The 24,106-nt window shown below is 59.5% G+C and overlaps 2 protein-coding genes across 4 annotated transcripts; both read left to right on the top strand.

The window, feature by feature from the left end:
* Positions 1-3,398: 3,398 nt before the first annotated feature.
* Positions 3,399-16,254, top strand: PRELP (proline and arginine rich end leucine rich repeat protein). 2 transcript variants are annotated; one of them, XM_010312778.2, is made up of 3 exons: positions 3,399-3,707; positions 10,276-11,227; positions 13,080-16,254. In XM_010312778.2, exons 2-3 carry the CDS (start codon positions 10,291-10,293, stop codon positions 13,256-13,258), a joined length of 1,116 nt encoding a protein of 371 aa, XP_010311080.1. In that variant the 5' UTR covers positions 3,399-3,707; positions 10,276-10,290; the 3' UTR covers positions 13,259-16,254. The 2 variants fall into 2 exon arrangements, with proteins under 2 accessions (XP_010311080.1, XP_075632359.1); XM_075776244.1 differs by lacking the exon at positions 3,399-3,707 and adding an exon at positions 5,622-5,654.
* Positions 16,255-17,914: 1,660 nt separating this feature from the next.
* On the top strand, positions 17,915-22,200 carry OPTC (opticin). Of its 2 annotated transcripts, XM_075776242.1 has the most exons (7): positions 17,915-18,280; positions 18,943-19,611; positions 20,036-20,171; positions 21,003-21,161; positions 21,264-21,466; positions 21,609-21,704; positions 21,835-22,200. In XM_075776242.1, the coding sequence occupies exons 2-7, from the start codon at positions 19,135-19,137 to the stop codon at positions 22,003-22,005; spliced, it is 1,242 nt and encodes a 413-aa protein (XP_075632357.1). In that variant the 5' UTR covers positions 17,915-18,280; positions 18,943-19,134; the 3' UTR covers positions 22,006-22,200. The 2 variants fall into 2 exon arrangements, with proteins under 2 accessions (XP_075632357.1, XP_075632356.1); XM_075776241.1 differs by lacking the exon at positions 17,915-18,280 and having other exon boundaries at positions 18,388-19,611.
* Positions 22,201-24,106: the final 1,906 nt, after the last annotated feature.

Below are 24,106 nucleotides of genomic sequence, written 5' to 3'. Positions count from 1 at the left end.
GTGTAATTTTCCAGGCTAGTGGCCACCAAAGCCAGTGGCAACACCCTGCAGTGGGGGAGGCATGCAGAGCCCCGGGAGAGCCGTGGCACCCCGAAGGGCAGCGCAGCACCCTCCCACTATGGTCCCAAGGGAATGGGTCCACCCCAAACCACCAGCCATCATTTTGGGGGGACCTCTGGGCTCCCCTTGTCCCTCTTCAGTGGCCCCTTCCCACAACACTGACGGCTGATGATGGAGAGCACGACTGGCTTGCGAGGCTTTGCTGCCAAACGCCTGAGATTTGATGTTTTGCATAGAACACACGCTGCTCTGACCAAGCGGCCGCAGGGGCAGCTCAGGTTTCCCGCTGCTTTTTTTTCCCCCCCCTTCTGAAATTAAATTTTTTATCTCTCCAAAGGGAGTTTTAAGATCTGGCTGTCAGAAAGAACCGCTGTGCTGTAAATCATCTGTGTTTGTCCAGCACCGAGCGCAGCGGAGGCTCGGCTTGGGACGGGGTGGCTGATGCTGGGATCACATAAAGAATAAGCATCTCCCTCTGGCCAAATAAACATTTTAAACTGCTATTCCTGAGGAGCCCCGGCTGTGGTGTGGGGAAGGCGAGCCTGGTTTGAGAACAGGCCTTTGCTCGGCTCTGTTTGAGAAGCCTCCTGCGCTGCTGCAAAATTCCTTTTCTTGAAACTCCTGGGGCTGCGACCGCCAGCTCTTGGTGTGCTGCAACGTCCCCCGGGGCTGTCCCCTCCGTGACGTCCCCCGGGGCTGTCCCCTCGATGTTGCCCCTTGGCTGGGGGACATGGAGACACTGCGGTAGCCTGAGCTGCGAAGAGCCGGGGAGGCTGCGCTGTTGGACATCAACGCGCTGAGGTTCAGGGAGGGACCCTCTGCCAGGGGAAGGGGATGCTTATTTTAACCGTACCCGATACGAGCCGTGCACGAGCACCGTGATGGTGTGTGAGGGGTCTGGCTGGGATGGATGGGGAGGACGAGGGATGCGGGGGCTCGCTGTGTCTAACGTTTCCCAGCTAGAGATGATGGAGCCACTGGTTAGAGATGATGGAGCCACTGGTTATAATGGGGGCTTTTTTGCTCATGTCCTCCCCCTTAAACCCTCTGCTGCCCCTTGTCCGTGTTTCCTCCCTTGGGGCATCTGCGTGGCTGCCATCGACTCCCTGCCGGGATGGGCAGAGTGACCGGGGCACGGCCGGGTGCCGAAACCTCCCCGTGCTGATGGCTGGTGGGATGCAGCCTCCGGGCTCGCTGGGGACCACATTCCTCCGTGTTTACCCACTCGACGGCCGTCCCTCATGTTGCCCTTGGTTGAGACAGGCCGTTCTCGCCGCGCTGGCTCCATCTCCCAGTGCTTTCATGCTCAGACATTTCCTCTCCTACCTCCGCCAGACCAGAGCGGTATTTCTGTTACAAACCTCTGCAGAACAAACGGGCCGTGGCCGGGAAAGGGGATAAACCGAAGGGACGTGGCACCGGGGGATCAGGGATGGCCAGGATGCTGCTCACCCACAGCAGGGGCACTGAAACGGGGTTCCCCCCAAGCCAACAAGAGCTGTAGGAGCAGGTTTGCTCCATCATCCCCTTCGCCTGCAAGAGTGGGGCCACATTTTGCTCCAGACATAGAATAAACCAAGCACGCAGTGCCCAGAGCCACGTTCAAGGCTGCAGCCTGTTGCGTCTTAAAAATTAAAAAGGACGTCTTTGAAGGTGGATTCAAAACTTGGACACTGAAAGGAATTCCTGCAGGAAGAAAATTCAACAAACAAAGTCCCTTGGCTGAGAGCAAAATTTATACTCACCAGATTTGCTGAAGGTTTTCGTGCTTCTGAGCAATGGGAGCTGTGTTAGCAGCTTCACAGGTCGGACAGCACGGTGGTTAAGGTCTAAGATGTGAGACCTTTCTGTGCCTGGCATCGCAGGGTGGCTTTTGTGCAAGCAATTACCCCATTCGGTGCCTCAGTTTCCCTCTTCCAGTGCCCAGCTGAGTATTGTTAGGTAGCAGGGAGAAAAAAAAAAACAAAAAACATGTCTGCATGGATCTGGGGACTTTTGACTAGTTTTTAAAGCAATTGGCATGAATCTCCAAATAGCATACTCCTTCCCTATTGATTCTGATCCTTCTCCAGCTGGCAAACACGTGTCTCCATCCCGACCCTTCGTTTAAACGACGTGAAATACCGATGTGGTTTCTCTCCATTCCTTTTCCTGGCTGGCACTCGAGCTACCTGCTGGTTTTTAGGCATCCGAGCGCCCCAGGTTGCTGCAGGGCGAGGGCTGTGCCCTCCGGCCATCCCGCTCCCGGCACTCAGCACTCACCAGCACTACTCTGGTTTAGGGGTGAGGGGAAGGGCACTGTGTTGGGAACAAATATATTTAAGGGTCGCAGGGAGCCCAGGCAAAATTGGGGAGTCCAGTGGGTGGGAACTTTGGGGGAGGCTCTGATTTCAGCTGTTTGAACCCACTGTTGGTAGCCACCGTCAGCCGAGTGTGGGAGTGCAGGATCGGACCCTCCTGGATGGCTGCCAGCCTCCGGTGGGGTTTGGACTGGGATTTCAATGAGCCGAGCAGCTCAGGTTTCCTGGCCCCCGCTGCAGATCCGCTTGGCTGGAGAGAGGACGGCTGGTGGGGAGGGAGAGGACGCCCTGCCCCCTGAATCCCGCATCCCGGGGATGCCTGGGACAGGGACGCCTATGGGAGGGAGGTCCCCGTGCCCCCCAGGACTCCTCGCTCGTACCCACACTGCGTCTCAGAGCTGTGAATACGCAACAGGTCCCAGGCTGCTTCCGAGCTCCTTGGAGCAGAAACGTGCCCCCTGAGCATCCATGAACGCGCTGAGCACCCGGGAGCCTCGGGGGGTCCCTCGGCCGCGTCCCCTCGGTGCACAGTGGCTTTCCAGTCCATGACCTGGCTGAGACTCCATGCAAAACCCAGTGGCCCTGTGCCCGTGGCCCGCTCGTCTGCATGGCACCACCACAGCTCCCCTCCTTTCTCTTTATTAAGTGCCATCAGGATTTAAATTAAAGCTTATCACTAGCTGGGAGGGAATGAACCCTGCGTCATGTTTTACTCTGCCATCTGCCAGGCAGGAGCAGGGACCCCGGCACGGGGCTGGCTCCCTTCCGCAGGGATGGGGGGCAGCTGGAAGTCACTCTGTGCAGGTGGGGGACCCGGGTGGGCCAGCCCCGGGGCCAGGCTGGCTGGTGACACACGTCAAACCCCCGTGCTCCGCACCCCCGCTGCAATTCAGCCGTGTCGCTGCAAAGCGCCGTCCCGAACACGCGCTCCTGGAACAGGGGCCGTGGCAAGGGAAGGGCTTATTTAAATTATTAATTAGCTTTGTTTTTAAACACGGGCTCCGAGCAGCCTCCGCAGCAGAAGGAATTGTTATTAAACGCCAGCCCTCCGGCAGGCAGGCCATGTGTGCGCAGCGGAGCCCACAGCGCTTGGCTGCCAGATAAAGACGTTATTGTTGTCATCGTGCCTCCGTCCCAGCCCTCCGCCTCCCGCGCTCCCACCCACCCTCGGCCAGCGGCTCCCAGGAACAAAACCCCCGCGCTCGGCCGAGGCTCACTCGTGGTGGAGCCGAGAGGAGGAGGAGGAGGAGGAGGAGGAGGAGGAGGAGGAGGAGGAGGAGGGAGACAGCCAGAGAGAAACTTGTCTTGGGGATTAATAAGAGGCAGGAGGAGGAGAGGTGCACACAGGTAAGCTGTGGGCAGGTGCTTTCCCCCAGGCTCTTCTTGCCTTGCCTGACCCTCCAACCCAGGACGCTGCACTGGTCCACGATGCTCCTGCCCTCTCCAGCCTCCCTGAGGTGCAAACCAGCATCTGCTCTTCCTTTTTTGTTCTCTCCTCTTCTTTTTTTTTCTGTTCTTCAGCGGCTGGAGTCTTTGTTCCTTCCCTTTTCTCTTGTTGCAAGAGGTTTTCTCAGCATGGGGCAGGCTGGGGTGGAGGGGGGGGGAACTTGGGGCTGCAAAGTCAGAGGGAAGTCCGTGCGTGACAGCGTCGCAGCTACTGCCAGCGGCTCTCTGTGGGGGTGAGCGAGGACCCCCTTGCGTGTGTGTGTGCGTGCGTGTGTCCGCAACGACCTGCGCTCCCACATGCTCACAACCCCACGCACGCTCGGCTCTGGCTCTGCAGCCAGGGAGGCAGAGCTGGGGGTGCCGGGGGGAAGGCACAGCCCAAGCCGTGCCCAGGACAGTCCCCTGCCTTGGAAAGCAGCGGGGGAAGCCTGCGAGGAGCGGGGGGACTGCTACCACGGAGCCTCCGGTAGCATCGAGCCTCTGCGCCTTCCTTGTGCTGAGCACAGGGTCCAACAGACGGGCTGGGGGGGCTGCGGGGTCCCGCTCCTGCAGAGGGGGGCTGCGTGCAGCCCTCGTCCCCGTGCCGGAATGGGGAGCAGGGAGGTTCCCTGCCCTGCGGAGGGGACCAGCATCACACTGCTTTCAGAAGGAGGTGGGAGAGAGCAGCCAAACAGCACCTCAGTGCTTCAGGGGCACTTTGCAGCAAGCTGGTTTTCTGCCCAAAATGTAGGTGGTAAAGCCCTTCTCTCCTGCCTGGCAGGCAGAGCCGTGCCTGGAGCACACAGACCGTTCCCAGGGTGTGCAACACCACTTTTGCTACCTCAGTCCCTGAGATTTGAGCCAAATCCGCTCCAGGCAGGCAGAGAGGTGCAGCTCCCTCCCCGCACCCCGCCATGGGGAGGGCTGCTGTGTGGGTCCCGTTCGGAGCCGGCTCTTTGTCTCTGCTCCGGCAGAGGCAGGAGATGATGGGAGGGAGCAACAGGGCAGCGATGTTCGCCGAAGTCCTGGGGAAAGGGCTTTGTTGCGTAGAAGAGACTCATCCCAAACCTTCCCCGCCTGCGTGAGACTTTTAGGAAAAGCATCTCCAGGGCAGAAAGTGGAAATTCATCCTCTTGGCAGCTGAACGCAAAGCATGTCGCACATGAGGGCTTGGAAACTTTCCTGGGAGCCTGCGATCGTGGGCCTTCCTTATGTGGTGCTCGGCCGATGGCATCCCGCGAGCTGCCGGAGCTGCCTCCCGGGAAACACCCTTTCCTCGGCCAGCCTGGGACAGGCAGCACGGAGCAGAAGCGCAGGGTGCTGGGGGTCCCTGCTCCCCTGGGGAGGTCTGGGGGCAAGGGGCTGAGTGTTTTCACCTGGGAAGAGATAAAAGTGCAGCTGTGGGAGGTTTGCTCTGCCCTCGGGAAGAGGCTGGAGGGGAGGGATGAGGCAGCAGCTGCTGATAAGGCATCAGAGCAGTTTCCCACCCTTAGAGAAGGCAGAGCCATGGGGACCAGGGCGAGGTATTTTCTTGGAGGGGAGCAGGGTGCGTGTGGGGGGCAGGCGTGGGGGCCGGGCTGTGGTTGCTTTGGCAGTGTTTTCTCCAGTGATTTGCTTTTGTCTGTGTCCAGCCAGTTCCACTGTGTGTGGCAGAGAGGTCTGCGGGCGGGCTGAGCCCGGAGCAACCTTGGGAAGAGTTGGGACATGCAGCAGGGGAGGAGGGAGGGAGGAAGGAATTGCTGACATGGAGAAGGCGGCAGAAAGGTGTTTTCTGCCAGGACTGCCTTCCCACGGACCCTGCTGCGGGAGGAAGTTGCTGGAGGGAGCAGTGAACGCGACGAGCCTTTCGCAATGAGTCTGGTGACCGTGGTACGGTGAGGAAATGCTCCTGGCATGCAGGGGGATGCAGGAGCTGTGCGTTGTTGTCCCCACGTCTTGCACTCCTCAGGCTGAGCCCAGAAGCGTTGCTTGAGAGCCCAGGAGCGTGTCCGAGCTGCAGGGTCTCCTGAGACACCCACGCCCTGCACGGACACCGCACTATCCCCGCAAGGAGAAGCGCAGCGGGGGCCCAGCCCCTGTGGCTGCCTCGGCGATGTGCTGGCTCCAGCCCCAGCCGAGCAGGCTGCCGGCGGCTCCGCTCCTCGCTGGGAAAGGGCTGGGAAAGGGCGAGAAGAGCGGGTTGTTGCATCAGGGCTCTGCTCCCCAGGGGACCCTGGGGACGCCTGGGTGACAGCGTGTCTGCCCTCCCCTCCGAGGACGGGCTTGCACTGTATGTAGCCCTTTTCCAGCGTTCCCAGCTCGCCAGCGCCGCTGGATAAAGAGCTCCCTGTTTCAGTTACAGCTGATCAGACCCAGATTCCTGCAGAGACACCAACGGGATGTTGCGGTGGTTGGACACAAGGGAAGCCAACGAGGGAGCTTTGCTGGCTCCTTTCGGTTATTTTTAGCTTGCTCTCCTTGTTCTGCTCCAACGTGCAGGTTCCCAGGCCACAATGGGGACATTTTCCAGCCTGGGGGCTGCAGGGGTGATGGGAATTGGGGGTCCCGGTGGGAAAGCTGTGAAGGCAGCTAGCAGGGTTATGGGCACGGGGCTGGAAAGGATCCCTGGTCCAGCCATCTAGGCTTTCCCCTCTCCTCCCAAAGTTAAAGGTTCCCTTTATCCCTCCCAGCCCCTGCACAGGGGTCCCGGATACATCGGTGATAGCCGTCCAGAGCCGGCTGCTGCTCTCTGCACGTCTAACTGCCACAAGAGGCAGGGAGGGCAGGAGGCACCCAGGGGAGAGCGTTGGGACTCCTGCCCGTGACAAATCCTCCCGTGACCTTTACATAGCTCTCTTGCCCCGGAGGTCGTGATTTTTGCCCGCACTTGGCACCAGTCACTGGGCTGGCAGGGAGCACTGCTTGGGAGCTGTGGGTTAGGGAGATGCAGCGAAGATAAACTATTTGGAAAGCAAACGGCAGTGGCATTTGGGGCTGGAATTTCCAGCTGTTGTGCCAAATTTTTGTCAATTGTAATAGGATGACTGAGGGAGCAGCTGCCTTTTTCTGGGAAAAACCCTGGGTTGGCATCTGTTGGGTGCCATGGTCTTGCACCCAGGCCATGCTGCTCAGCCCAGCCCACAGCTCAGGAGGTGTCAGAATGGTTTTGTCCATGAATCGAGCCTTTTCTCCACACCAGGCGGTCGGGTCCCTGAATGCATTTATTGCTTCGTGATTTTAACTTTATTCCTGTTGCACGGATTCCTTGTGGGTACCTGGGATCCGAGCTGCCTTGTCCGTCGGGGAGTGGTGAGAAATGTCGAGCGGAGGCATTTGCAGAGCAGGCGCTGTGCCGTGGCTCTGGCCGCGGATTCGGCAGCTGGTGCTCGTGCAGAATAAGGGTGTGGGATTTTGAAATCTGGCTTCTTGCATTCACGCCAGTAAATTCGACTGCATTAAACTGGATGGAGAACAGACTGCCGACTGTGTCGGGTCCAGGGAGAGCTGGCTTTGAACCTTCCAGCGTGTTGGAGGCAATTGTAAAGCCTGTGGTGGCCTCAGGCTTGTTGCAAAAAGCCCGGCTGCAGCCCCGTTGAGGACGTTATTCTGGATGCAGGGCTGTTGTGGGGACTGCTGGCTGTGAGCTGGTTTCCTGCAGACTGCTTGGAAATGGGTCCTGCTTTCCCCGAGCAGGCTGGGGAGCGGTGGGCAGAGCCTCAGCGGGGAGCTGCAGCTCTGCAGGGAGAGGCTGGTGGGCACCGAGAAGGGTGGTGGCACTGCTGGCTGTGCCCAGCTGCGATGGCAGAGGGGCTGTGGCAGTCCCCGGTCCCCATGGGGATGTGGCAGCAGGATGCAGGCGGCACAGCGGATAAGAGGGGCTGCGTCTGCCTCCTGACACTTTCCTTCTGTGCTGACAAATGCCACACGATGCTGCCGCTCTCCAGCCTGAATTTCTGGCTCGCTGACTATTTCGGCTATATGCCGAGTCCCTAAACATCTGCAGTGTTAAAGCCTCATGCGGAGGGGATGGCGCAGGCTGTGCAGGGCCAGATTGCTCCTGGAAGGGCCAGGAACTCAGCCAGCTCCCGAGACCAACAGGGTGGCAGCTCTGCCCTGTCCCCCACGCTCCCTGTGACGTTGCCCGGGGTGGCTGCTGGGTGGCCCGAGCTGAGCATCGCTCTGTGAGCGGAGGGAGCCGAACACCCGGATCACAGCGTGTACTGGCTGGAATATCGTGTCCCAGCTGCCTTCTCCCCTCTGCAACGGGCCAAACGCAGACCTCAGCCCCTGCCGCTCCCCGGAGCATGGTGGGTGTTAAAATCCAGGCCTGAGTTTTGAAGCTGAGGCAAAATCTTGTGGAAAGGTCTGGGAGAAGGTGGGGGGAGAGCCAAGTGCAAGGAGGGACGTGGCTGGGAAAGGAGCGCGGTGCTGCAGGGCCAGGGAGGGGACCGCACGTAGAGCAGCTCCCTGTCACGAATTTGTCTGTTCTCTGCCACCCGCCGTCGAATCTGAACTCTTACAACACAGAAGCACGCACGTACGTCCCCAAAGGGGACTTAGTGCAGCACTGCTGAGCTGAATATCTGGCAGCATTCGGGCCCCGTTGCTCTTCCCCTGTTCCTCCCTTCCCCCAGCGAGATGCCAGAGCTCTGATTGAAAACAGCAGGCGTGTGAGGCTTGTAGGGTTAAACGGAGCCAGATGGGAGCAGAGCGAGACAAAAAGGAAAGTAATAGGCTGGACCTGCAGGGGGGGGTGAGAATAGCATCTTTTCTTGGAGAAAGTCAATTACTCGGAGCCCCAGGAATGCGTGGGATTGCTTCAAAGGGAGCCGGGCTGGTGAAGCCCTGGGAGCAGTGGCCCGTCGAGGGGCTGTAAGGACGTCCCTGGGGGGGACACAGACCCGGTGGGAAGCTGTGAGCAAAAAAGGGGGTTGGTTTGGCAAGGGGCTATCCCAGTGGTGTTGGTCTGTGCCGCTTGCTGGTCCGATGAAGGCTGGGGACGTTTCCCTGCCGCTGCCCAAAGGCCAACGCGCTGTGCCCGGCTCAGCCCTGCCTGTGCGCTGCTCCCACCGGGCGAGCTGAGCTGAGCGGGGCTGGCTGCGCCTGCCGCCACGACAGCAGCACCGTGCACCAGCGAGCTGCGAGCTCTGCTCCATCGGGTTGCATGGGAGAGAGCGATGAGCCGAGAGCCTCGTTTCTCTCCAGCATTAGCATCTCCGGCTCCAGCATCACCGAAGGCTTCTACCCCACGCTCCAGTCCCAGCAGCGCTGCCTCCCACAGCAGATGCTCCGTTTCCCCAGCAGATCCATCTTCCTCTGAGTCTCCTCATCTTCCTCCCTGTCTCATCTCACTCGATTCTCTTTCCCACCCTGCCTCTTCTGAGCTCCTCCATCTGCCTCACTGTGCATCCAGCTCGGCTCTGTTCCTGCTGGGGTGACAAATGCCGCCGGGAAAAGCCTGGCGAACGCCCCGAGGTGTCTGCCCAGGAAGCCCGCAGCCTGGTCTGCTCCAGCTGGCCCCGGGGAGTGTCAGAGCATCCAAAACACCTTCTGCACGGGGCTTTCTGGGGAGCTCATCTGCAACAAGTTGAATCCCTCCATCCTCCAAGGCATCAGCTGGAGAGCTACCAGCAACGGTCTTGCAAGGATGATTGCTGCTGTTCCAGGCAGCAGCAGGGAGGGCAGAGGTGGGACAGGCAGCCTTCGTGGGCTTCACGACAACCCAGAGGAAAGGAAAAAGGTGGTATTTGTAGGGTATTGGTGTCCAGGAGAAACTCTCTGGGTAGGGGCAAGCAGAGACCTTGCCTGATCCTTCCAGATCTCCCACTTCTCCTGGGACTCTCTCCAAATAAGCAGCCCAGCACCCTGCAGTGGGGCTGAAGGTGATGGATCAGTTATTTGGGCAGCACAGGGAGCTGTATAACCAAACACCTTCGGTATTGCCCATGCATAATCTTGCAAATGCCTTTTTATCGCGTGGCCTTGAAAATGGACTGTGCTGCATTAAAGCCTTGTCCCTGAAGCACAGGGCCATCCATCTCTGCTGCCCCGCTAACTGCTGCTGGCCTCCCGATACTGTTGCTCAGCCAATTTGCTACTGCAACATTGATTTTGGTTTTGGGGTTTTTTTTGGCTCAAGTGCAAAATTAAGCCTAATCCATCAGGGTCTCTGAAGGGGCAATCTACCCTTCAGGAGAGGGCACAGTGGTGTCGGAGCTCTGTGGGGCAGGTGGCATGTGAAAAAACCCCAGACCAAATGGAAAAAAAAAAACCAACCCAAATTCCCCCTGCCATGGCGTAAAGCTGAGCCAGAGAAAGGGGATCTCAGTGACTCATGCTCTAGACAGGGGCTGGATTTAAAGATCGCTTCCAAGGGGAAGGAGAGAAAATAGCAGGTTACTGGCAGGGATGTGGGGTGAATTCCTGCCTGTCAGTGACGGAGGAGATGGGAGATGATGCGGTACCTAAATCGGGCTCTTCCTAACCCACCTCTTCTTGTTGCCTCCCTCAGGGAAACATCTGGACCATGAAGGTGGCCTTCAGCTTGCTTCTCCCACTTGTTCTTGTGCTGATCTCGGAGGTGAGCGGGCAGCGGAGGAAGCCTCCCCGAAAACCCACCCGCCCGCCTCCTGAGTTCATTGAGCCCGTCGAGCCCACAGAGCTGCCTCCACCCCTGCCGCCGGGTCCCCCCTCTATCTTCCCTGACTGCCCTCGAGAATGCTACTGCCCCCCAGACTTCCCTTCTGCCCTCTACTGTGACAGCCGCAACCTGCGGAAGGTCCCCATCATCCCGTCCCGCATCCACTACCTCTACCTCCAGAACAACTTCATCGACGACCTCCCGGAGGAGTCCTTCAGGAACGCCACGGGGCTGAAATGGGTCAACCTAGACAACAATCGCATCCGGAAGGTGGACAGGCGGGTCCTGGAGAAGTTGGAAAACCTCATCTTCCTCTACATGGAGAAGAACCAGCTCAAGGAGGTTCCTGCCTTCCTGCCACCCAACCTGGAGCAGCTGCGTCTGAGCAGGAACCAGATCTCCAAGATCCCTGCTGGGGTCTTCAACAAGCTGGAGAACCTGGTGCTCTTGGATCTGCACCACAACAAGCTAAGCGATGGGGTCTTCAACAAAAACACCTTCAAGGGACTCAAGAACCTCATGCAACTCAACCTTGCCCACAACATCCTGAGGAAAATGCCCCCTGGGGTGCCCAGTGCCATCCACCAGCTCTTCCTGGACAGGAACAATATTGAGGACATCCCCAGTGACTACTTCAAGGAGTTCCCCAACCTGGCATTCATCCGGCTCAACTACAACCAGATCTCTGACAAGGGGCTCCCCAAGAACTCCTTCAACCTCACCAACTTACTGGTGTTGCATCTGGCCCACAACAAGCTCACTAACGTCCCTTTCATCAGCCCCAAGCTGGAGCACCTCTACCTAAATAACAACTCCATTGAAAGTGAGTTGCACTGGCTGGTCGGGAGGCTGTGGGGAGGTCTGTGGGGGAGCAGATGGGCTTGAGGATGGCAAGTGTTTGTTGAAAAAGGTCATTTTTTTACCCAGTGGGATGTGAACTCTTCAAAGGGGGATGTGGTGATGAGATGAACTGGGGGCTCTTTGTAGGTGAACAAGGCTCTAAGGGGGGGTGGATTTGCATGTGGGGAAGGATGGCCTGAGGATTAGGATGGTAGCTGAGGAGCAGAGCTAAATTCCCCCTGGTGCTGCAGGGCTTTTCTTGTTCGTTGTCATGGGCAGCTCTTCTCTGGGGCCACCTGCCATCTAAATAGTTACTTCCCCAGCAGGGCTCAGAAATAGGGATATTTAAAAAGGAGAGTCTGTGCACATATTTTAAGAACAGATGCCAAATACGCAGTCAAGATGGTTAGAAATAACCCAGCTTAGCTCTTGAGCTGAGCCTCACAGAGGAAGGAACAGGGAGAACAAGGCTGTGATGGAGGTTGCCTTGGCAAACCAACCGGGGCAGTTTTGCACCGTTCCAGGCAAAGCACTGCAATTTCATGGGAGAGGTGCTGGCCTGTGAAGTGTGTAAACATAGCTAGCACATTTGAGAAGACGGCAGAGACCCATTCCTGGTCCCCCCAGATGTTTCTGCTATTAGAGGTCCACCAACCTGCTGTCCTTGTATCTGCGGGAGAGCAAGAATGTGGTGCTCCTGCCAGAAACCCTCCGTGCGTGCCGGGAAAAGCGTGCTGGGCTCTTGTATTTCTGCCTGCGGTGGGCTGTATGGGGACTGCAGGACCCACCCAGGGCATCGCTCGCCTGTGACGCAGCCACCGGGCAGGTGCTGGTCCCCACAAGTGGTGTGACACAAGCACTTCCACGCTGCGGCGCTTAGTGCGCAGTGATGGTGCGTGACTTTATGTGTAAAAGCCATCTGCTACCGAAGAGGGGCTGTAAAATCACAGAGCAGCATTAGCAGGCCGGCTCCTGCCCAAACGGGGCACCGAACGTGAGCAAGAAAGCTGCTCTTTGCAGGCGAGCGCTAACAGCAATTATGGGATGTGATGAGGGAGAGGGACAAAACCCTCACAAAGCCACATCCCTTCTCTCAGGGGGTCAGCAGAGTCTGTTCTTGGGGAATAATGACGCAGTGACGAACGTCTGGTTCAAATACTGCTTAACCTGCATTTTATTTAAACATCCCCAAACCGGAGCCAAGGGGGACCTTGAGGTGACTGCTGCTGGCTTCACACACACCGGGACCCAGGTCCTGCTAGGGCTTTCTGTGGAGAGACGCCTGCGTGGCCATGCACATCGTATCCCAGCTCTTTTTTTGCCTTTTTTACCCAGCTTTTGTAAGGTTTCAGTTCCTGGAGTTGGGTAGCAACATAAGAATCCCCGGGTTTATTTTCCGTAACGCAGGCCCTGGGGTGGGGAGAAACATGTGGAAATCCAGAAGCGAGCAACGAGCTGGTTGTTGACGTTATCTTCAGCGTAATGGTGCTGGAACATGTTTCCTTGATGTTTCTTGTGGGGTGGTTTTTTTTTTTTTTTTGAAGGCTGGCTCGGCAGGTTTCATGTTTGAAATAATCCCTTTTCTCTCTTAAATGACGCTGCATCCCTCACCGTGCTTTGGCTGAACATGACCTACTTAAATTCTGAACAAAAGCGAGATTTCCCTCTTGCTGGGGCTCTGCTGTCTTCTGGGAGAGGCTGGAGATTCTCCCCCTCTGTAGCGAAGCAACCCCATTTGGGGGTTCAACAGGCGGGCATGGAGGGGGGTCTCTGGCATCCCTCTCTGTCTTCCCTTTCCTCTAACCTGCAGCCCGCCTCTCCTCTCCTCCCTGCAGAAATCAACGGGACGCAGATCTGCCCCACCTCGCTGATGTCCATCCAGGACTTCTCCCCCTCCGACCTGGACAGCGTGCCCCGGCTCCGGTACCTGCGGCTGGATGGGAACCTCCTGAAACCCCCCATCCCCTTGGACCTGATGATGTGTTTCCGCCTCCTGCAGTCCGTGGTTTTCTAGCCCTGCCCGGCAGCGTACCTCTCCCAGGACTTGGCTTTGCACAGGGACTTGACCCCCGTCGGTGTTTGACACGTGGGACCCTCTTTACCTCCCTCTCCCCCCGCTCACACCCCACCTCCATCCCTCGTGCCTTTTCCCCCTTTCCACCCCTGCAGTGGCCGTGGACACGCGTGGCGTGTGCATCCCTGGGGACCGCTGTCTGCCGGGCAGCACCGCACTGCAGCAGCCACCCCAGGGTGCAGCATCAGCCCCCCGGGGTGGCTGCCACGCTCACCCCAGCTCCCTGCCTTCTCTGCCCTCCCCCAGGCCAGCCCTGGAGCTGGCTCTGTCTCTCCCCTTCCACCCGGCAGAGTTTCAGGAGGTTGGATTTGGTCCAAGCCAAAAGCATCTCCGGATGGAGCTGACGAGGGAGCCCAGGGGCCACCTCGCTGCAGGACTCGGGTTGTATCCTTGCTCCGGGGTGTCCCTGGGGAAACCCCCCGCTGTGACGGAGGTGGAGCAGCGATGCCCTGTGCCGGTGTGCCACGCTGCAGGCGTGGGGCGCAGGGCGATGCCAGCCAGGCCTAGCGGGTGGCTGGGGGAGCAGGATCCGTGCAGGCGGAGGGTGGCCGGGTCTGGCGCCGGACGGCAGGACCGGCAACGACACCTCGTGGCCAGAGCCACGTCCCAGGGCCCCGGGGTGGGGGACACGCTCCTCCAGCCTGGGCCCTCCTTGGGGGGCTTTGGCCTTGGCTCCGCATTGCTCGGGAGGCTGAGGGGCTTGTTCCCTCGTGGCTGGTGTGAACTTGGCAGGAGGGAGCGGGGAGGTGTCCGGCCCCTGCAGCAGGAGCTGGGCTCTCCTGCACCCTGGGCGGGTTGCACCTTCCCCACACCCTCCTTTGCAAGACGAACCCCGTCCCCGGCTTTCATCCCTCCCAGGCTGCCCCCGGCAGCATCAGTCCACGGTGCCGCGACCCCCTCCCAGCATCCTGCATCTTTCCCCCGCTCACGCTGCGGAGACGCAGGGCTCAGCGCATCGGCCGCACTCTGCCGCTTCCAGCCAAACCCTGCCCTCCCCGACGCAGGCAGGACCCGAAGCCGTGCGACCCTGATGCTGGTGACCTGCCCTGGGCACAGGACCCCCCCCCGGGGGCAGAGCAGAGCCAGCCGCTCTGCAGCGGTGCCAGCAGGACATTTGCTTTTGTATTTGGGTACCTGGGGCCAGACGCTGACCCGGGTGTAAACCCGGGTTCTGCTGGGGCTGGGTTGACCTGTGAGATCTCTGCTCTGCTCTCACAGTCCCTCTGCCCTCCTGCCTTGACTCCCATCTCCTGGAAGTTTTACTCCGTTGCTTTCTTGAACCAAACACTCATGACTGGTTTTGCTTCCCCCCCTCCACTTCCCCCAGAGAAGAGGAAAGAAAAGGGAAAAATTACTCTTTTGGAAAAGCTATTTTTTATTCCCCCTTCTCCCTGTTTTCACATGTATCGCTTCCCTCTTTGATAGCTGTACCTGCATATATAGGGTGTTCGGGTTTAGGGCAGGTTATTCTCTTTTTTTCCTTCCTGATTCTCAGGATTTATAATTAAGGCCAAGCATAAGAGGAAAAAAAACCCAAAACCAACCAATTGAAATAAGTATTAAAGCAATAAACCAAAGAAACCAGCCGTTACCTCCTTTGTGTTCAGCCACCCTTGTCCGAGATGGGCACAGAAGGGCACCGTGTCCTGCTCCCCGGGAATGGGACAGGGATGCTCCCCGCAGCCTGGGGACACCCCGGTGGCCCTGGCAGCTGGGTGCTCCCCCCTTCCTAGCACTGGAAGGTTCATTAACCCCCCCCGTGCTAATGCAGGCTTGTTTGCTCATGAGAAAAGTCTTCCTCCAGTGGGCTTTGTTGGGTTCGACAGGTTTCAACCTTAAACCCGGAGACCCTATGTATATATTTATATATAATGTGTATATATACTGGTAGACTGTACAGATATATCTAGAGACATATGTAGTTCTCGACTGATTTCAACTTAAAGATATTTTTCACTCCTACTCTCCGCAGCAGTGAAAATAAAATGATTCACCAAGGGACCCAGCGCCGTGGTCGGACCTGCCTCTCTCTGCTCCATCCCCATCTTCCTCGCTGCGCGGGAGCTGCTGCTTCATTCAGGACCAGATTTCCTCCGTTGGGGCCAACCTTCCCAACAGTCGGAGCTCGGTTGGGAGCCCCGTGAGGGGGAGACCCCGGGGGTCCCTGCGGCGGGAGGCTGGGGGGTTTGGGGCTGTTTGTGGTGTGCCCTCGCTTGAACCGATGCTGGGTTGGACTCGCAGCAGCAGACCTGCAGAGCAGCGGTGGGCAGGCTTATGGAGCATGTGCCTGTCCTAACGAGCACCTCTGCTAATTGAGAGAGCCCAACTTCCACTGCAGCTCCTAGAGCCGTGGCTGCAGCTGATGGGTGTTATCGTCCCTGCGAGCTGGCTGGGAGAAGCCGATGGCCGCGTGCACTGCGTGTCGCGGCAGGTCGCATGAACTCGGGCTGAGCTGTCCCCATGTCGCTTTTGTGCTTCCCAGAGAAGCCGGACGAACGTCCCCGGGGTGAGTTTGCCCCAGGGGAACAGCACGGAGGGGCTCCAGGGTGTGTGGGGGCAGCCAGGGGGGAGGCATCTCTCCCACCCACAGCAACGAGCCCGGATCCATCCCCAGGGCTGCGGTCGCGTGGGGTGCGCGCGTGTTTTCACACGAGCAGAATGGGCGTAGGCAGCGACTTATCCTTCTGCCCATCGCCGCAGCTTCAAAAAATCTCCTCTTGCTGCTGCTCTCCCCATGTGAATCATGAGCGGAGAGGGAGGACGGCTGTGGGAGTGGGTGCGAACGCATGGGCTGCGGCGTGGGGCCGCTCACGGGAGCGTGCACGCTGGCAGGAGGGGGATGCGTGTGTGTGTGCAGAGCAGGCACAGGCAGCGAGCTCCCCTTATGTTTTTGTGCTGGAGAATAAAATCTCCGTATTTTGTGATCAGGGCGTGAATCATGCGCTCATGGGTGTGCATTCACTCGCTGCCTCCCCAACCAAGTCAGCCCTGTCTCCCGGGGGAGTTGAGCACCGCAAAAGTGTGTGTGGGGGCTCATTTCTTCTCTCTGCACACAGCTGCCGAGCTGGGCTGGTGGCATGGGAAGCCCTCCCCTCTGCCGTGCGTGTCGTGGGGAAGCTGGAACACCCTCGTTATTGGGGGCTGAGTGGGGCTGCCGGGGTGGGCATCAAAGGAGGCTCCCCAGTGTGGTGGGTGCTGGTTGTCCTGGCAGTGGGAAGAAGGTGATGGGTCCACTGGGGAGAGGCGGTTTGGAACAGGGTGAGTTCCTGCTCAAATCAAGCCCCCTTGCAGCTGGTGACCCCCCCACCCCACTTGTGGGTGCCTGAGCAGGGACGTTCCCTGCTGTGAGGGTTTGCACCGACCCTTCGGGCAATGCCATCCATGCAGGCGTTTGCTGCGGCCGCCGAGGTACAGCCACCGCTGGGGAGGAGGGAAGACGTGGGCAGGAGGACGGACACCGGCTGCTTCTCCAGGGGCTGCCCTGGGGACCCCCACCAGCCCCAGCCCAGGCTTTTCCTCTGAGCAGTTTGCACCATGCTGGGCTGCAGGGCAGGAGCTGCCCCGCCATGTCCCCCAGAGCTGGGGCAGAAGGTGCCATCCAAAGGCCGGGTCCCCTCCAGCCACGCTGGACCGAAGCCCCAGCTCCCAGGGGGGGGTAAAGACTCGGCCGCTGACCCTGGACGAGCACCTGCAGCCCCTCCGAGGAGCAGAGGCACCGGGTCAGCTGTAATGCCACCCCCCCAACTGCCACATCGCCTCTATCACGGTGGCTGCCGAGCCGCCTAATGAGGGGCTTAACGAAGATTAGCGGCGGCCCTTTGCTCTGCTCCGTGCAGAGCGGGGCTGGGGCTGCCCTGGCAGGGGGGGATGCCGGGAACGAGGGGGCTGCGGGTGCGTGGACACGGCCTGTGCCCACTGATGGGGGGGTTGCCAGGGTGTCCCAGCAAGCACCGGCAGATGGGTGCGATGTCTCGGGTGGGTGAGCGCGTGGGCTGCGATCTGCCTGCGAGAGAGAGAAGAACATTTTTACGGCAGTGGGTGGCTGTGTGTGCACAAGGCTGCCCGGCGCTGCGGTGAGCCCACGGGGCTGCCGTGCACACCCTGCCCGTCCTGGGGTGTCCCAGCCCCACAGGACATGTCCCTGGCAATGACATATCCCCCCCACTGAGGATGAAGCAGGGCCATGCCCCCCCTCCCTGAGCTGAGCCCTGCGTGGGGGTATCAGGCAGCCCCCCTGCCCCCGGGCACGTGGGTGCACACAGGGGGAGATGGGGGATGTCTCCCATCCTACCCTGGGGGGACGGGAGCAGCGCTGCCCCCCCCATCCATACGAGCTCCCCCTTCCCAAACCACCCCCATGTTTCCGAGGCGCTGAGCCCTGTGGCAGGTGAGTTGGGGTGGACGAGCCGAATATCGGCAGCCGTCTGGCTGCTGGGGTGGGCCTGTGCGGATCCCCAAACCCTGGGGAGCGGCGGGTCCCCCCACACCCTCCCCAGGGCTGGGATGCTCACTGCGCCCCAAGGTCCCACCCAGTTGAAACCCAGATCAGCAAGGGGGGGGCTGTGCCTGGTGCTTTGTCATTCCTGCATCCTTGGCAGAACCTGGGCTGGTGGGGCAGGGACGGAGCTGGCTCTGTCCCCTCTGCCCAGGGCGGTGTGTCCCCATCGCCCGTGGGGACACCGGGGCAGGGAGCACAGCACACTCCTCGTCCTGTCCCATCCCGTCCCCCACAGCCCCAGACACAAACCTGGACTCGCCCCCGGGGACAATATTAAGTCCCAGTGGGGGGCTGCTGGCTTGATTGGCCGCATCCTGCCTCTCCCCCCGCAGTGGCCATGCCAGGCCCCTCTGTGCAGCCCCCCCCTCCTCTCCACGCATTAAAAGCCCAGCAGCCCCTGGCCGGTGCACCAGCCTGCGGGAGCGGAGCAGGTCTCTCCCACACCAAGGAGGAGGAGAAAGAGGGTACGTCCATGCCATTTTCCTTCTGCTCCTCCAGCGTCGAGCAAAGCCTTGCTGGGCCGGGGTGAGCTATGGGGCTGGGGTGAGCTATGGGGCTGGGAGGGTTGGGGCCGGCGATGCATGCGGGTGACTCACTGCACGCATAAAGGTTTGATCTGTGGGGAACCAGCAGAAATTCGGGAGCAGCATCCTAAGTCAGGGGTGCAAAAACTCTGCGCTGGGTCGTTGCTTTTGCATTTGGTTTGGGAGAGACATGTGGGAGGCTGCTGGGTGCTGGGCCCCTCCGCCTGCTCTGCCGTGGGTGCAGACATGGGCACGCAGCCCGGTGGGTGGGCGATGCTGCAGCTCAGGGTGCACGGTGGGTGCTGGGGAACCGTGCACGGGGGCCAGCTTCAGGTGGGAACGAGCTCTCTTTGAGAACAGACCCTGGTGGGTTTGGGTGGGGGCTGTCGGGTGCACCCTGCCCGGGGTGCGGAGCTGGGGGTGTCCCCGTGCAGGCAGCCCCTGTGCTCAGGGTTGAGCCCCCAGCACGGGCTTGCCCAGGCTGCTGGAGACGGAGAAACAGCATCTCAGGGCTCTGGACCTGGGTGGACCGAAGGGGAGAGGAGCAGAGTGCCAGGACTCCTGGGGTCATTTCTGCTTGTCACCTGGGTTTGTGTGGCCAGTGACCAGCTTCATCCATCTTCTTGAGGGGCCAGAGCAGGACCCCAACCCCCTCATCACTTCCTGACCTCCTCACCGCCTCCTCGGGGCTGGGAAAACCGGGAAGCGATGGCAGCCCAGCATGGCTGCGGGGCCTCTCCTGCACAGCCCTCCAGCTGAGCGTGAAATGGGCTGAAAAGAAAAGGGATGGCGTCATGTTGCCAGGGGCAGAGGCCGTTTGTCCCCCACGGTGGCCACAGTCCCCACCACGGCGGCAGAGCAGGGCTGGCTGCGGCCAGTGTGCTGGTCCTGCCTTCCCGCCCCTCTTTGCTTTCACTGCTTTGCAACCATTTCAGGGCACCCGGCCCCATCCTGACCAGCACTGCTGGCCCTACCAGAGCCCTGTGCCCCTGGGGACCGCGGTCCCCACCGCTGCCCTCGGAGCAGTGACCCCGGCCGGGTGCAGGATGCGGACCTTGGCCTGGCTGGGCATCGCCAGCCTGTGTCTGGGGGCAGCTTGGGCTGTCCCAGCCAAGGAGGAGAGGAGGAAGGTGGAGAAGCCAAAAGCTGATCTCGCGCTCTACGAAAAGCTGGACTTGGACAACTACGACCTGGCATTGGACAACTACGGTGAGATCCTTGACCTGAGCAACTACGAGGAGCTCTACAACTACGGTGACCTTGCTCCGAAGGTGAGTGGGATGCAGGAGAGCACCCGGCGCACGGGGCAGGTCTTCCCTGGGAGCATCCCAAGAAAGGGGCTTCGACAGATGGGGCACAGCTGGAGAACCAGCTTCTTTCACAAGCCTATGAGCCCTGGTGGCTCTTCCACCAGACTTGCTGCTGGCAGGAAAGGCTTTACCTGAGCCCAACCTCCACCGGCTTCCTTGTCCCCTGCCAGCACCTGGCCAGAGCATCGCTGCAGGAAACCAGGACATGAGGCTTCCTGCATCCCTCTGGGCAAATAGGGAGGGGGGGTTCTGAAACTCTGAGCTAGGAGGGTTCTTCAGGGAGGAGCTGACTTTCCAGTAAGACCTACCCAGTGCCCTCGATCCCCTTGACCAGTGCCTCCTGCCCTGGCGAGCAGCAGGAGGACTCGCTCGGCTGTGTTTGCAGATCGAGGTTGGCACCCTGGCTCCTCGCCCCAAGGACCCCGCGGCTCTCCCAAACGTGGGCACCACGGCTGAAACCCCAAAGCTGCAGCCTCTGACCACTGCCAGTCCCGTCCTCCCGGCACCCATCCCCGTGCAGGGTGAGTGCGGACCCCTGGGTGCAGCACAAAGGTGCAGCCAGCCGGATTTGCTTCCCATGGGATGCAGCTACGTGTCCCAGGGGTGGCAGGGCTGGTGCTCTGGAGAAAAGGGAGCAAATCCTCTTGCCACCAGCAGACAGCAGCAGCTATTTGCTCTGCCTGGGGTGTTGGGGGTGCGTCTTATCACACAGGCAGGAGGGCTCCAGCGAGACATTTCTGGGAAACAAGAGCTCCAGCAAAGCAGCAACACTTTAATGAGCAGAGGCATTGCGACAGTCGGACAGAGTAGCAATTAGATTAGTGACAATTAAAATCCTGTAGCGAGGGATAAATATCTTTATTCATTTTCTGTCACTCTGGACTGGGACAAATTAAGTAGGAGGCAGAGGGAAATTGTTGCCTTGCTGCTTTGAACTTCCCCACTAATGGCTGCTGAGTCTTGTGGGTGCTGGGGGAGAGGAGAGGGAGCGTGTGCGTGGGGGGGACACGGCTTTACCCCCTCCTGCCACCCCTGCCCGGCTTGCTGGGACCCTCCCGCAGCCAAGACGGATGTTTTGCTGGATGCAAAACTGTTTTCTTTTGTTCCCTTTTCTTCTGTGGAAAAAAATTAAGGGGGCCAAGCGAGCCCTGGGTGTAACGCTGCTGTGTTTGGCAAACTTACATCTCCCCCTCTCCCACGGGAGGTATTTGGCCCTGAGCAGCTTCATTTATTAGCAGCTCTTTTGGCTGGGAGTTTCCGGCCCTTCCCTTGATGAGGTGCCCAGCATGCTGGGGTGCTTCGTGGGGGACGGGGGAGCCATGCCATGCCAAGGGCTGCCTCTGCACCCCCAGTCCTGCCCAGCTGCCAGCTCTGCCTGTGCATCGGCACCTCCGTCTACTGCGACGATGCCAACCTGGAGCACATCCCACTGCTGCCGCCGGAGACCACCTACCTCTACGCCCGCTTCAACCGCATCGGCGCCATCCGGGCCAGCGATTTCACGGGGCTGAGTACGTTGAGGCACGGGAAGCGCCAGGCTCTGCAATGGGGCACGGGGGGAATAAGCGGTTCTGCATAGGTCCCGGTTCATCTCCTCCCTCCTCTCCCTCCAGAGAAGCTGAAGCGAATAGACCTGACCAGCAATTTCATCTCCTGGGCGGACGCGGACGCCTTCCGCCTGCTCCCCAGCCTGCAGGAGCTCATCCTGCCCGAGAACAGGCTGACGGCGCTGCCCGAGCTGCCCCGCAGCATCATCCGGCTGGATGCCCGTCTCAACAGGATCCCCAGCACCGGCCTCCGGCCCGAAGCTTTCCAGGTGGGTGCTGCGGCTGCCGGCCCGGTGGATGGATCCAGGCTGGTTTTAGCCCAAACCTGCCACACCAAGGGGTGATGGGGCTGATGCAGAGGCTGGAGCAGGGCTGGGAGCAGGAAGATCCATCTCTCCCCTCTTCCCGCAGGACTTGAAGCAGCTGCAGTTTCTCCATCTGTCCGATAACCAGCTGGAGTATATCCCAGCACCCCTGCCCGAGAGCCTGCGCTCCCTGCACCTCCAGGTGAGATGAGCCTGGACACAGGCTTGTCTGTACCTGAGTCCGGCAGAGCCCACCACCACCACCTCCTCCTCCTCCTCCTCTTCCTCCCCATCCCTTTGTATCTGATTTTGCCCTTTGCCTCCCTGGTCAGAACAACAACATCCAGACCATGCATGAGGACACGTTTTGTGACAGCCAAGACCACAGCCAGATCCGCAGGGCGCTGGAGGACATCCGCCTTGATGGCAACCCCATCAACCTCAGCCTCTTCCCCAATGCCTATTTCTGCCTGCCCCGCCTGCCCACAGGCCACTTCTTCTGAGCCCCATGGTCCCAACACTGGGAAACAATGGTGAGCGTTCCCAGACCCACTGTGCCCCCACCCCAGACCCCCTCGGACCCTGAAAAATGTGGGGTTAAGGCAGATGCATTTAATCCTGGTGTGAGCGGAGCCTCCGTGTAGGGGTGAACTCAGTTCTGGGGCAAATGGGGCAAGGAGTGGGCAGCTTTAATAAAATGAAGACTTTAAAAATGCATTCAGTGTCTTATTCTCAACAGCGAGAGCAGCGGAAAGCCCTCGCCCAGCCCCAGCCCAGCAGCTGCTTTATGAACCATGCTGGTTTACAGAGATGGACGCTTCCCCATGTCCCACTTCTTCCTTGATTCCCTTTTGGGGCCCTGGGAAGACACTTCTGCATCAGCTTTCAGGGTTTCCTGGCCAGGGACCGAGCGCTGCATTGCTCCAGAGAGGTGATGCTTTGGCCACATCAGGTTTGACCTGAGTGGTCAGGCTGTGCCCTCGGCCGTCCCCAGGTCCATCAGGTGGGTCTCTGTGGCTCTGGAGGTGTGTTGCACCCCCAGATGTGAGCTGTGGCCACAGCTGGGCTATCCCTGCGTGCTCCCAGAGGGGATGCAATAGGAAAGCTCAGCATAGGGCAGCTGGAGTCCTCCATCACCTCACCCCAGACCTGCTGCAGCCAGGGGTGCACACTGGGACCTGTCCTGGCGCCAAGCGGGGTCTCCAGCATGAGCTCTGCCCAGAGGGAGGGTGTCCCTGGGCTCGGGGGCTGCTTCGGCAGCAGAGAAAGGCTGGAGCAGCGCTGGAGCCTGCGAGCCGAACGGCCCCGGGTCCAGCAGGAAAGAGTCACTCAGAGGGAGTTAAAATATCTTGTATCATCCCAGCTTTCAACACCCAAAAAGAGCTGCCCAGTGGTGAGATATTTTAAATATAATGTATTCATCTTCTATATTTTTATACACATGTAACAAACACACATACCGTGAGAGGGATGACACATCCCTGGAGAATCCAAAATCCTGAACTGAAACCACTGAGCTCAGCCCACATCCTCCAGGCCCGGGGAGGCAAACTAAGGCGGCTGGAGAAAACCTTGCAAGAAGATCCAGCTTTTCATCTACGGGCATGCTGCAAATGCCGCCGGGCGCTCGTGCCTGCCAGCCCGCCTCGTTGGCACAGCACGGGCACGGCGTGACAGTGGCACGGGGCATGTGTGTGTGCACCACCTCTCCCCCCCTCGCCTTTCTTTTCCATGCAGAACCCAACTCAGACATGGATTATGTTGAATATCCAAAAGCCAGGGCCGTTGGTAAATGGGAATTTGGAGCTGTTCCAGCCTTTCCTTTCAGGTTAGATCTAAACCATCAGGATTTATTACCAGTATTATCATTTCATCCTCGAAACAGCTGTATCTATCTATCTATCTGTCTATCCCCTGTCTGTCTACCCCCATATCTCTCCTCCTTCCCCAGCCACCCTTCTGACACCCTCACACCATCCTTTACTCCTTCACTCCCGGTGATCTCATCTGCTCCCATGGGATGAAGCACTGCTACAAGCCAGGCTGGGCTCCAGCGGGATGGAGTTGGCCAACTTTCCCCAGCTGCGAGCCCCGGTCCTTCGCGTTCATCCCACTAGATGGCAAGGCAGAGTGTTTGGAAATGCCTGACCTTAACTTCGGACTGCAAACTCACTCCCTGCTGTCCACCTCCCTTCTGGGGTGGTTTTACCATCTCACAGGCATGCCCACGCAGCTGGGGAATAGCCCAGGTGCTCGGTGTCGGCAGAGGAGGGATTAAAAGGAGCTGCAGAGGGGAGGAGGGTTTGCTTCGTGTAGGAGGAGAGCAAGGTAGGTGGAGGGATGATTCTGGGGGTGAAGGGGCTGCTGGCTTTGCAGAAACCAAACTTTTCTAAGAGAAAAGGTCTGGGGGGGGCTTTGCTGGGGGAGAGCTGAGATTCAGTGATGCTGTCTTGGCTTGTGTGGCTCTTGGGTCCCCTCGCACCCCTGGAGAGGAGGGAGTGGGCTGGGGCAGCAGGTCCTTGTCCTCCCCAAAGCCCTGGAGGGGGCCAGGCTGGGGCTGTCTTTGGGAGGGGGCTGCTGGGGGCTCAGCCCTGCTGTTCTGCT

The sequence above is a fragment of the Balearica regulorum genome, chromosome 25 (genome assembly GCF_011004875.1).
Source record: "Balearica regulorum gibbericeps isolate bBalReg1 chromosome 25, bBalReg1.pri, whole genome shotgun sequence".
Lineage (NCBI taxonomy): Eukaryota > Metazoa > Chordata > Aves > Gruiformes > Gruidae > Balearica > Balearica regulorum.
The sequence above is the reverse complement of the archived record's forward strand: the minus strand, read 5'-3'. Positions and strand labels throughout refer to the sequence as shown.

Bases quoted from the DNA above. Each gene is read 5' to 3' on its own strand.
- PRELP (XM_075776244.1), top strand. The intron at 11,228-13,079 runs GTGAGTTGCACT...TCCTCCCTGCAG, and splicing joins AAATAACAACTCCATTGAAA to AAATCAACGGGACGCAGATC.
- OPTC (XM_075776242.1), top strand. From the start codon at position 19,135: ATGTTGCCAGGGGCAGAGGCCGTTTGTCCCCCACGGTGGCCACAGTCC. The intron at 20,172-21,002 runs GTGAGTGCGGAC...CTGCACCCCCAG, and splicing joins GGCACCCATCCCCGTGCAGG to TCCTGCCCAGCTGCCAGCTC. The intron at 21,162-21,263 runs GTACGTTGAGGC...CTCTCCCTCCAG, and splicing joins CAGCGATTTCACGGGGCTGA to AGAAGCTGAAGCGAATAGAC.